This window comes from Cynocephalus volans, chromosome 8 (genome assembly GCF_027409185.1).
Source record: "Cynocephalus volans isolate mCynVol1 chromosome 8, mCynVol1.pri, whole genome shotgun sequence".
NCBI lineage: Eukaryota > Metazoa > Chordata > Mammalia > Dermoptera > Cynocephalidae > Cynocephalus > Cynocephalus volans.
The window spans coordinates 74,792,412-74,805,818 of record NC_084467.1 but is presented as its reverse complement, the minus strand read 5'-3'; the positions used below and the strand labels follow the sequence as shown (position 1 = coordinate 74,805,818).

General features: G+C 41.1%; 1 protein-coding gene across 1 annotated transcript in view; it reads left to right on the top strand.

Annotated features, from left to right (window-relative positions):
• Positions 1-264: 264 nt before the first annotated feature.
• Positions 265-13,407, top strand: part of DDAH1 (dimethylarginine dimethylaminohydrolase 1) — a 150,428-nt gene continuing 137,285 nt past the window's right edge. The window contains exon 1 of the mRNA XM_063106780.1: positions 265-567. Within this exon, the coding sequence (XP_062962850.1) occupies positions 265-567 (303 nt within the window). The remainder of the gene's footprint in view (positions 568-13,407) is intronic.

Here is a 13,407-nt window from a genome sequence, read left to right as displayed (position 1 = left end):
TCGTCGCCACACGCCACCTCAAGTCCCGCCTGGGCTGCCGCGAAAACCGGGAGCGCGGGAGTGGGCGCGCGGGCCGGCGCCCGGAGCTCTGGGCATGCTCAGTCGCGCGGGCAGGGCTCCGGGCGCGAGCCGGGCTCCTTCTGCACCACATTCATCCGCTGCCAAGGGGAGCCGCCGGGCGCTCGCAAGCTCGGCGCGCGCTGCCCTCGGGAGGACCCGGCCGCCGCCCCCCACCCCGCCGCCGCCCCATCGCCTCCCTGAGCCATGGCCGGGCTCGGCCACCCCGCCGCCTTCGGCCGGGCCACCCACGCCGTGGTGCGGGCGCTGCCCGAGTCTTTCGGCCAGCACGCGCTGAGGCGCGCCAAGGGCGAGGAGGTGGATTTCGCCCGCGCCGAGCGGCAGTACCAGCTCTACGTGGGCGTGCTGGGCAGCAAGCTGGGGCTGCAGGTGGTGCAGCTGCCGGCCGACGAGAGCCTCCCGGACTGCGTGTTCGTGGAGGACGTGGCCGTGGTGTGCGAGGAGACGGCCCTCATCACCCGGCCCGGGGCGCCGAGCCGGAGGAAGGAGGTAACTGCCCGCCCCACGACGCCAGGGGCGCGGCCGGGGCGCGCGGCCGGCCCTCCCCACCCCCGCCGCCCGCGGCTGAGCTGCCGCTGAATCGCGGAATTGGCCCCCGGGCTAGTTCACAACTTCCCCTGGTGGGGCGAAGGGGAGTGTGAGTGAGAGAGAGTCAGAGAGAGTGAAGTTCACACCTCTCTGCTGTCGGGAGCGTTCGAGACGACCCGATTTGAGTGGTTTGGACTCGTGCAGGTGGGTGGGCTGGGAAATCCATTTCACAAGCATTTTTATTTGTAAAAATTAAACATTAGAGAAGACAGTGCAACCCAGTGTTTCTCACGGAGCCGTGGCCGGGAGAGGTGTCCCTCCAGGCGGGCGGGTGGAGGCTGGGTGCCCCTCCAGGGGGGGCAGCTCCGGTCGGTGACACTGAAGCCCCCAAGTCTTTCTGCCTAGCGCTCAGAGCAGGGCGGTCTGGATGAATGAACGAGGTGTCGGTGCCACAGACGTGGGACGTCCCGAGTTACTTTTCAATGGTGGCGAGTGAGTCCCGGAAGAACGGGACTGGCAAGTGAATGCATATAAGGGGAGTGTTTTGTTGGTGAGCTGTGCTCAATGTTTGCATGAATGGGCTAGGTTTGAAAAGCTCAACTGTCTGTGGGGTGTTTGTTTAATCGGAAACGGTTGTTTCATAAATTCCATAATTTTTATTCTCTGTATTTTTTTTAACTCCACAATCAAGAGAGCTTTTTGTGTTCTTAAGGGATAGTGACTACTTTAAAATATTGCAGCTTGTGAAAATAACTGTGATTGCTTTAAACACAATGTAGGTTAGTGGGGAGAGACAAATAGAGTGAGGTTAGATTTTAAAATGCCATCTGGCCTGGGATGATTCTCACTGGGAGTTGAGAGCCCAGGCTCAAGACTCTCCGTTTCTATTGGCATTCCAGTGGCAATGTAAGAAGCTTGTGGTTTCTTTCATATCTGGAGGTTTAGGGAACATTTTTTTTTCTATTTTGTCTTTATTCATTTCACATTGGAAATGCCTCATAGAGCTTATGATTAAAATATGCATATTCTACAGGTGCTCCATTACTTGGTTGATGAAATCCTGCATGGTCTGAGAGAATAAGTATATTCCATTTGTTTTTTACTGAGATAATCAGCTTTTTTTCACCCTACATGAGCAGAAAACCAAAAGAGTAACAGGTCTCATTCTCTTAGCCCTTTTATCTCCTTTGCCACGTCTCTCCATCTTTGAGTCTGTGAGATCCCCTACTCTGTTGTAAACTAAAAAAGTATGTAACCCAATCTGAATACTTTCTAATGTGTTCTAGACATGGCAGAGCTGTGGTTTGAACTTAAAAGAGTAAAGTAGTCCAGTTTCCTCTCAGAGACCATCACCATATTTATTCATTTCAGTTTACTCCTATAGTAAAACCTAAGTGAACAGTGATCTTTCTTCCCAGCCCAAGTATTGAGGCATACATTTTAAAATGGCTTCATTCTGATATCAGCCGGGTGGCCCACTGCCAGAAGTCATATAGTGTAGTGGATAAGAACATTAGACTGGGTCTTAGTTCCAACATTCCTAATTCTGTGACCTCAGGGATATGGTTTTTTTGCCTCAGTTTTCTCACCAATGAGGTGGGCATAGTAACAACTACTTCTCAAAGTCTTTGTAATAAATTTATTGATCTATCTGAAATTCACAGGACAGGATATTTAATCAGTGTTGACTATTATTCACTTATCAATGGGTCATGGAAGACTTACTCCTTGAATAAGACGTCAGCTATACACTGATGTACTTAGTGATGTTTCTCCTTCCCAGGGTGAATGGGATTCATCCTCAGGCCTTAGTTCCATCCAGTGTGCTCTGTGACACTGCCTCCCATCGTGGGTCTTCTGCTGGTGTGTGATCGCTCCCCAAAATGCCTTTGCCATTGCACATAATCTGGGTCACCAGGATAATGGGCCTTCCACTCAGGGAGAAGGATAAGGGCAGTTGGTGTCGGATGGGATACTTCTGAATCTCAGGGCTATGCAGGGTAATGCTCTCGAAATCTCTCACAGCACCATCTCATTGTTTTGGTAGGTATAATGCTTTTTGAGTGAATGAATAAATGAAATGCTAATTAGCAAATACAGACAAACTGATAGTTACTTCAAGGCCCTCTTTGGATTATTACATTTTTTTTTCCATGCGATGCCTGTCTTCCTAACTGAAAATCCACAGCAGCCAAGGAATTGTTTTAAAATTTTCAACACTGATTTCCTTGCCTCCAGTGTCCTCACTTTCCATTCCATTCCCATGCTGTAGCAAGATGGTCTTTTAAAAACTCAAATCTGTCTCTCCTCTGACTGAAATTCTTGAGGGACCCCCCCACTGAGTTTAGATAAACCCACTGACCTGGGCTCTGCTTCCCTTTCCAGCTTCCGCTCATCTCTGACCCTAACCCAAGTACCTCCCAACCCTTGGCTCAAGCCAGGTTCTTTCACTCAAGCTTACTATATGATTGCTTTTCTGGATACACATTTTTTCTTTGTCCGGAACACTCTTCCTCCTTCCTTTCTTCCTTTTTTACCTGGCTGTCTGTTCCTACTCGTGCTTCAGTTCTCAGCTTACTGTTATCAATATTATTAGCTAATATTTATTGGATGGTTATTGTTCGCCACACACTGTGCCAGATTTGTGACGTGCATTTCATTAACATTCACATGAATTCCTTGAGCTCAGTACTATCATTATTCTTATTTTAGAGTTGATGAAACTGTGGCTTAGAGAGAATAAATAAATTGGCCAAGGTTATAGAGTGGAACTAGTGAGACTAGGATTTGAACTCAGGTTTCAGGACTCCAAAGCTCTAGTCCCAACCATTGTGTTAGATAGATATCACCATACAAGCATCGGATTGGTTCTACTTTTAGGAGCTCCTAAAACCCTCTATACTTGCTTTTATATTTATCATATGATAATTGCCTGTTTACCTTTCTGTATCTCCCACTGTTATATAAACTGTCAGGGAAGGGATTATGTCTGCATTATTCAACATTATATCCCCAGGGCCTTGCACACAATAGTCATGCAGCAAATATTCTGTTAAACACATGTCTCCATGATTTTAGGTTAACCTTAGTTCTCCCTCCTTTTGACATATTTGGTGTTTTGCAAGTATTCCCAATCAGTAGAGTCCCAAAAGTTTTATTATGAGTTGTGGTTTTCTAATTGTCTCTCTCTCTCTTTCCCTGTCTCTGTCTCTTGTTGTTTTTCTGTTTGTTTTTATAAAACTCTTGAGAAGTTCCTTCTTAATCAAAACATCATGTTACATTTAATGACTTTTCTTCCTAGGAAGAAAGGACTGAGAGCCTAATTCAAGAAAGTACTCCTGTGGTTGCCTCAGTGGGGCCTCCAAAGATTAATAAAACATAAGCCCTGTGTGCAGGAAGTTTGTTTTAGTGAAGGACATTGTATATACAGAAAGTGAATAAATAATGTTAATTGTCTAATAACTCTGTATTTTCAGGAATATGAGTCTTTTAATATGTTTTATACTTTGAAGACAAATCAGCCTTGAAAAGGCTATGATATTTTAAATGAATCCAACTTACTTTTTAGGGGAAAAAAGTCAACTTCTAAATGTCAAAGTCCTGTAAACAAATGATCTAAAAGCTGAAGTAGGACAAATGACTGGGTGTGAGTATTGAATTAAAAAAAAAAATGAAAATTTTTGTATAGATAATACATGCGTATATAACAAATTCGAAAAGTACAACAGGATGTACAGTGAAAGTAAGACTTGTCCCACCCCCACTCCTGCACCTGGCCATCCAGTTCTCCTCCTTAGTGGCAACTACTAATACCATTTTCTTGAGTTTGCTCCCAGAAGGTTTTTAGTACCTAATAAATGATTAACTACCAAAGCTTACTTACGCAAAATTGTGAAATATATCCTGTGCCCTTTTACCCCTCTTTAAGAGCAATTTTATCCTTTCCCAGATACCAAGTTGGTATGTGGGATCATTTTGTCTAGGAGAAAAATCACACAAATGCATTCTCACAGTGAGAATTATTCTTTATTCTTTCCTTGAGCATATGCATTTTAGGGACCTCTTTAGGTCAATGTGCGATGTTTAGCACAAGGTAATAAATCCCAAAAGTAAAATTAGTCATCAAGTGAGAGAATCAGGATATAAATGGAAGGGGTAGGCAATATATATTTGAGTAGACGTTACTCTTCTATTAGGGCACTTAACTATTAAGACCTATGTTTTTTGGTCCTGGGTTTTATTCTCTGGTTAGGAGAAAACATAATTATGTTGATCCCCGAGGCTAGGTAACATCAAGATCATGTCCAATAGCAGTAGCTAACAAATACCAAGTTTTGGGTGTGTGAATCCTAAAAGATGATATTATTATTAGCCCTATTTAAAAGGTAAGGAAACTGAGGCTCAGGTAACCAAGGATAAGTAACTTGTCATACACAAGTAATAAGTTGCAGAAGCGAGGTTTTCATAAAAATGTGAAGGTCATTTTTGCTTGAAGTGCTTGTTGCCAGTTGTGGTTAATCCTAACAGATCATTAAATGATATAGAATAACTACCCGAGTCTCATTTTACACATTAACAATATGCGATGTAAATTGGTTATTAAATAAGTAAATCATTTTACTTACCCTCTCTCATAAATGAGTATAGGTTGTTTTCATTTTAGTTAAAAAATAATAATTCATTCATTTACATAAACCCCTAAATTGCCTAGGCACAGTCTGTGTAATTGTGTCTTATTTACCAACAGCGTTGATGATTGCTTTTTTTAAGTGCACACATTCCTTCAAACTTCTGTTTAACTTTAGGTGAGAAAACTGCTCAACCATAATTAGAATTACTCTGACTCTCACCAAGATGGAAAATGATCATGCTGGAGGCTCTTCACGTAGCAGCAGATTAACGGTTCTTGATAAATCGTCACCTCCAACTGGTTAGAACAACTGCTTCTTTTCAGGATGTTTCTTTCTCAAATCTTCTACATGGCCTTGGTAATAATGTTTAGAAACTGGTGTGTCTCAGAGACTGGGATGCATCCAATAATGTAATCTATTCCTGTACAGTTGATCTTGAAAGCCTTGAAAATAATGAACGAAATGATGAGTAGGGAGTGACTTCTATTAGATACTATTAGCTGAAAGTGAGCTTTCTGCAGATTCTTAGAATCATTAGAGAATCATTATAAGACTAAGAAGGCAGGGCTGGATCCCTTGTAATTCAGATATGCTGGAAAATTGCTTTTGCATCCATTTGAATTCTCATTAAGCTCGGATTTCTTCAAAATTAGTTTTATGATCGTAATGGTAGGTATCCATCCATTAATACAAACACAAGCACAGAAAAATCTAATTAAGACTTTGACAAACATATTTACTTTCTACTGCTTTTGTGTCATAAGTAAATTATTCGTGGCATCTTATAACTCTCAATATAACTTTGTAGATGCATGTTTTAAAAGTGAACGCTGGTTTTTATTTATTTTATGGGCCTTTGCTATTAAAATCTGTAACTGCTTCAGAAATCCTTGTTTCTGACTAGAGATCTGGGTATGTGATAGTGTTCATTCCCCTTTATCAAGGGGTGTCATAATTAAAGATAAAATGATGAAAACCTTGATGGAAGGGAGAAAGCTTTCATTTATATCTTATACAGAATACAGTGCGTTGTTCACCCCAGGTGGTTGGTGAATGTTTATTTGCCATAGCTGAATCCCCTGATATTCCATCAAAATGCTTCCCTGACCTTTGAAGTTAGCTTCCATCTACTTTCCCTAAACTAATATTAGGTACTGAATCTGTCAGAGTCCTCAGGCTCATTTCATAAACAGGCATTTTTTATCCAATTGGACAAGCAGGACTGAGTTCAAACAACAAATCCCATTAAAAAATGTGTGCATGTAATGCCATCCCAGTTCACTTTGTCATTGTCAAATAATTTAATAATATACATTGTTTTCCTTAAGCTGAGTGCTCAAGGAGCAGTAGAGTCACACAGAAAGTAATAAATCACCAGATTTTAGAATCTTGTTTCTAAATGTCTAGATCATCCAAGCAAGTATGACAAGAGAAACCAGTAGAGTACAAAGATAAAAATCCAAAATATTACAGATTGGTTTAATCTTGCCTAACAGATTAATGTGGACAAGAATTTGATTTAGTTTAGGTTAGCAAAATAAAGGCAATATAACATTTAAACTGCTTTTGCAGCTGGATGGGCTTATAGGGGTAAGTTATCATTCTGGTGAAGATGTATACATCAGTACATTGCTTGATTTGAGTATGTGTAAGTAAATAAACCTTTGCCTTCATTAAAAATATTTTTGCCTGATTCTTCTGTTCTTATTTTGCTTTAGAAATATTTGTTTTCTAATTTTCATTTGGCAGTAGTTAGTGCCATGATTTCATTAAAAATGGCTCTGCTTTTTAAAGTGAAGGGACAACAGTTGCATCACTCATAGATGTTTGTGCATTCAGCAACTGTCCGTTATGTGCCAGATCCAATGTTTGATGCTGGGGAGATGTGGATGGATTTGGCACCTCTGCTGACCCTGAGGACGTCACCGTCCAACTAGGGAAGCAGACTAGTGGCAGACACTAGAAGAACAGGGATACAGGTTTTATGACAGAGCTCTGTCTGGTTCTGTGGAAGTTCCAGGTGTGTCTGACCCACACCAGGAGTGATTATTGAGTAAGAATTAACCAGGAGAAGGCAGACAGGGGTAGCTTTCCAGTTATAGAGAGCATGATGAGGTAGGATGGGAGTGATAGTCCAGTGAAAATTAATTTCATTAGTGTTGGGAAAGATGCAGGATTGGAAAAAGGCCATCTATGCCCTCTCAGGTATCTTGAGATTTCAGACCCCTGACTCTAAGTTCAGCAAGAGAACCACGTCCATAACTGTGTTTTTTGTTTTGGGCATAAAGGATTTGGCTGCCTTGCATACCCCATTTCTAAGTGTACTTCCCTCTTCTCTCTTACCCACTTGCTCCATAATGGTCTGGCACCTCTTCCAGGATTCCTGACTAGCACAGTTTGGGAACAATGTAGACCACTCTCGAGTGGACTGAAGTCCACTTCAAGTCTGAGACTCATTTCTTCTGGTTACCATTTAGATTCTGGCAAGGGACGTTTTTTTGGTTCTGTAAATGTTATCAGTGTATCCTTTGCTGGGTGATCATTTTTCCCCCTTTGGCCCATAATTTGCCATATTAGGATGTATCAGGCAACCTGGCATCCTCTATGGTTATGTTTAACATCAATTATTATATATAAACATAACATATACTTGTGTGTAAAATCAACCATTTTGTTAATGGCAACTAAGAAAAAATTCCTATTTGCTGTTGAAATGTGTTTTCATTCATAAATCTCTCCATCTTGACAGTATTCAGCATGGAATCTCACACTAATATAAATCAGGTGCAGCCTAAACTGAGTGTGCATCTATAATCATGGGTTAAACTTTGCACATGCTATAGCAGGCAGCACGGTGGGGAATCACACACTGTCCTGGGGGTCAGGAGATGCTGGTTTTGATTTTTGCAGAGATATTAATATCCAACATGCTTTCCAGCTTGAAGGTGTTGGTCTTTTCTTTTGGAATTCAGGTTGTGTTGGGGTAGAAAGTGTAGGGTGGGAAAGGGATAAGGTGATGGGGAGAAATGGATGGGGAGATGACAACTTTCATTTGTGAGATGGGGTTGGGGTTTGAAGAATAAAAAATGCTGGATTTTATTCAACCCAAGACATTATACTTGTTCTGCTTAATTAACCAATCATACAAACTCATGCATCGCTAATGATAATCCATTATGAGATGAAGTTAAATTGCTCAATCTATTTCAAAAGCTCTGCTTACTTAGCCATTTATAGCACATTTGATAAGTAATTTTTCCCATAAGAAGACTTTGAATAAAAGCCATTGAAATAGCATAAGATCCCTAGACCCACATAATTTCTACCATCACACATCATTTTCATTCGTGTCTGTCAGTTGATGTTTCTGTGGTAAATGTGAATCGATGGCCAAAGAAATGCAGAGCAAATAATCACAAGGTACATGCTGTAAGTGTGTCTTCTGTTATAACTAGTAAGTCTTGACTTACCCATGGTAATTCTTTCTTATAAACCCTCTGTGTATATGTGCTGCTATCCATTCCTGACGCTAGACTTCTAGTTTTGTTTTCCAAATTTTAACTTTTATCTTTTAAAACTGCATAAAGTTACTTTTCTAAGTAAAGGCAAACAAGTGAAAGAAACCCATTTAAATGTAACCTTTCTGTAGCTAGCTGTATACACATTAAGGTTGTTAGCCCAGTAAGATGTGGATCTAATTATTTTTTTAAATGTGGAGATATGCTTGTGGTAAACCTAGACATTTTTAGCCTGAAATGATTAAAACAGCTGAAATTAGTAAATTAATCTTGGTGCAGTTACAAAATAATAGAAGAAAAACATGTCCATTTTATTCTCTTTATTTTTGAGTCATAAGGGAATCATCACTTCAGGAAGAAAGAATATTGTAACTAGAGTTTGACTTTAGGTCATATTTTAGGCCATTTATGATGTAATCACATTTTCCAGTTCAAGAGTTTTATGTGGATAAATTTAAATCTAGTACTTTATTCTGAAGTTCCCAAACCATTTTTGCTTTTGCTTTTGCTTTTGTTATTTTTCTAACTTTTATATGCCATCTTAGTCTTCCAACAGGGGCCCTGGTTTTCTATCTCCCCTTTCTCTGAAAAATACAGAGCTGGGAGGTAGAGGGACCCTGGTCAAAAATCACTGCTTTCTTCATTTTTATGTATGTTATTCTCAAATTTAATATCTCTAAGGCTTTAGGCCTCGCTAATCTCTACTTCTTCCCAAGCCACCCCAAATGTATGAACAGTTTAACTATGAATAGAGCACAGCTTCAAGACGAGGCTTATTGCACCTTTTCCCCCCTGATTGCTGCTCTCCACCCACTAGTGGGTCATGAAATCAATTTAGTGGGTCATGACCAGATCTTTTATTTTTATTGCAATAGAATCAGTAGAAAATATCAGAGCCTACTGCAACATAGTAAGGGTAAGTATTGTTTCATGAAACTTGTTTCATTTGTATACATTCATGTTTGTGTGTGTACTGAATAGGTAAATAAAACACTGTTCTTAATCTCGGTCATGGTAACAAAATGTGAAACTTCACTGCATCCCCTTTCAACCACATTGCCCCACTCAGCCTCTTTATAGAAATTCTGGAGGACCATGCCTCCAGCTGGCTTCTGGAAATCATGGCTACATCGCAGCATTGTTTCCTATGCATGTCAAGTCACTTTTGACTTCCACTCACTTGGGTTGACTCCTTACAGTAATGGTTTCCAGGCTGTTTAGACCCTTGTCTATTCAGCAAACTGGTATTGTGCCCCTAATTCTGTGTGGCTGGTAGATGTGATTAGGGAACAAGAAGAGGAGGAAGATGGTCAACTTCACCACTTGCTAGAAGCTGATTCTATCTCTCCTTCTTTGGAGACATATTTTAAACCAGTTAAGGGAATGTTAGATTGATTAAGATGGGAAAGCATAGTTTTCCATATGAACTTGCATCCTTTGCATTTTTTAAAGAGTTTCCCGGGGTTACACCCAGCAGAAAGCAGTGACTTCCTGCTAGTCCAGTAGTGTCCAGGTGGAAGCTGAGACCTACACTGGCATGAGGCCTCAGAGTTCCAAGGTCAGGATTTGACCAGGGACACTCTTGGAGGGGATAGAAACTCAAGACACTTTTTTTTTGTTCAGAGAACCCCCAGTATGTGTCAAAACACTGAACATGCTAAAACATAATTATAATTTTCATTTTATTCTCAATTCACTGCCTACTGGCTTGCAAGTGACTTGAAAATCACTGGTTTTAAGTTTTTTCTTAATATTTCTGCAAATATTAAGAAATATTTTATTCTTAATTCTCTTATATAAGAATGACCAAAGGAACTTTAATTTTCTCCTCCAAGTAACCCATTTCAGCAATAGTTGGTGATGGTGCCCATTACATATGAGACCTTTCAACTTACATGTAGGTTGGGGTTCATTCTGACAAAGTGTATATGAATGTTTAGTGATGGGTTAGTTAGTCTGTGATTCCAGGTATACGGAGCATCTGATTTTCAGTGATAGCCCCTTTTTCCCAGCTGAACAGCCTAGTACTAAGAGTGGAGTGTACTCACTCCCTCACACATGGTCTTTTGTCCCCTACCAAAGAGAGAGCTTGGAAGATTTTCATAAGAGACATTAATGATAGAGGCAAACAGTGTGTGGCTGTGACTGGAGAAATTGTGTGTTTGTATGAAAAGGGGTTGGAATTATGCAACTTGGAGCTGTAATTACATGAGAAAAAATGGGTAATGCAACTGTCATGTCCATGTCTGCGTTTTCCTTTGTGAGCGCTGAGTTGGATAACCGAAGCCTCTGAGTGGTTTACAAAGAAACTGAGGATTAATATTGCCTCTAAACTGGACCCCAGAGAGAAGCTTCTTGGTGGGGGGGTGGAGTAGTAGGGATGTGTTAGAACATTTTCTTGAAAGTAAATGCAGAAAAACATAAAAGATATAGCCCGTTGGCCTCAGTGCAGCTGAGGACTCAATTATGATTCGATACACGCTCCCCGAAACACTCGCCTGCCCTTAGGTCAGCCTAATGGCTGGAAATTCTGCTAATGTAACAGCCACTGTCCCTTGGCCTGTTTTTAAAATGCTTATACACACATACCAAGTTTACTGTACACATTCTGAATCAGGTTTGGATAAAATCAGTTTTCTAACAATGCCTTCCTTGTGAATAATGCCAGGTGGTAATGTGGGTCATCAAAAATGCTCAGAGGGCTTCTTGAGTTACAGTATTTCAGTGGTACTGTAGCTAGAAGAGATTTTTTTTTTTTTTTTAATGAATTGTGCTTTTTCACTGGGCTCATTTAGCCTGTGATTTACCTCCATGCAGGCCTCCCTGAGTCTTGATTTCACCCTTGGGATGGGCTTTTCTGGAGCTCTCAATGGAGGAGAAAGAGTATGTGCAGCTTCTAGAGCTTCCCTACACTACTTTACCCTCATTTTTTAGGGGACATTCTGTAGCGCCATGGATTTGTCCTCGGGTCTGGATAGTAATTTTCAAGTTACAAGTTTCAACTCATAAATGGATCATAAGGTCATTCTAGTGGGTCACTCCAGTTTTTTTTGTTTGTTTGTAAATGAACTGTAATAGAAAAGAAAATTTGAGTGTATGCATTAGCCATAATACAGCCAAGTATTGTTTCATGTAACCTTTGTTTCATTTATACACATACATATATATGTTCCTTTGTGTGTTGTAGGTCACAATGTAAAGTGTATTTCTTACTGTGGGTCATTGTCAAGAGGCTTGAAATCTATTTATCGGAGAGACCAAAACAAAACTTAAATACTATCATTTTTGCTTTTGTTGCCATTCTTTTCTGTTTGCAGGAAAAATAGAATTTTGGCATGTGTCAGAGGCACTTGACTTCCATTGAGTAAATGGGCAGTTTGGTCTCAAGACACTGGGCCTTTTATTACCTGGTTGGAAGGTAAAGCCACTCTTCTAAATGCAGCAAAATGCAGGAGATGGAGAGGAAGAGAAGAAAAGTAAACAGTGTAGGTGGAAAGTCTTGGGCTTTTCCCAGTGAATAGGCATTTTCAAATATCAAGGACTCCCTCGCATAAATGGCATAGAGTATTTCCATACCCTTAGAAGTGATATGTTCACTTATAAACCAAATTAGGGATGTTGTAATATTCAGTCCAGGATGGCAGGTGTTTAGATAGCACTTCACTTATTACAAGGGCCACATGGAACCCAGTGCATTTTCATGCTCCGTTGGTCCCAGTCTCATTTCCACTGCTTCTGCTTTCCCCGGCTCCCCACTGATCTACCTACCTGCCAATCCATCTTCAGCTACCCCCACTCCCCAGATCCATCATCACTCAAAATGCCAGATCAGTGCAGGTACCTCAATCATCGTCACCCACAGCATGCACACCTCTCAGGCAACCCAGGTGTCTAGAAACACATGCTTCTGAACTAACTCAGGAGGAAGACTGCTTGACTCCTGGGACATTCCTTGAGCTGTGGCTTTCTCCTCTGTTCCTTGTGCCCTGAAGACTGGAAGAGGACAGCTATAAATTCAAATTGTAGTTCCACTGCTTATTAGCTGTGTGGCCTTGATCAAGTTGGGCTTTACTTTCATCATTGATTTTCATATAAATATCAGAGTGGTATTGATTACCCTATAGCTTTGTTATGATGACTACATGTAAGGTCCTGAGCGGTACCATGCACAGAGTAGCTCTTTCATCCGTGATCAGTCCTCCTCTTTCTGATAACTCCTTTTTGTTTTTCTAAAGGGCTATCATTCAAGCCCCTGAGGATTAAGGCTATGCTGTTTTCTCTCCCTGCAAACTGGACACCTCCATCTCTTGGACTGTGGCCTTGCTGTCTATGGCCTGCACAGACTGAGACTCTGCCGCAGTTAGGATTCACAGCTCTGGTATTTTGGACCCCTGTGCTGACTCCACCTGAAATATGCCAGGAGGTTGGTAGGACCACTGGAGACATCTGCTTGAGCCTCAGCTGGCTGCTGGACTAGTCCCAGCACCTGTGCCATCCTAAAGGCAGGTTTAATGTGGGTACTGGCCTCCTCTCCACTTCATGTTTTCAGGAGCAAATCATACTCAACTCAGTCAGAAGATACTATTTCTATAATTCCTCTTCATCCTTCTGATCTTCTAAGTGAATAAATCCTTAGGGAATTTCTACCTTTA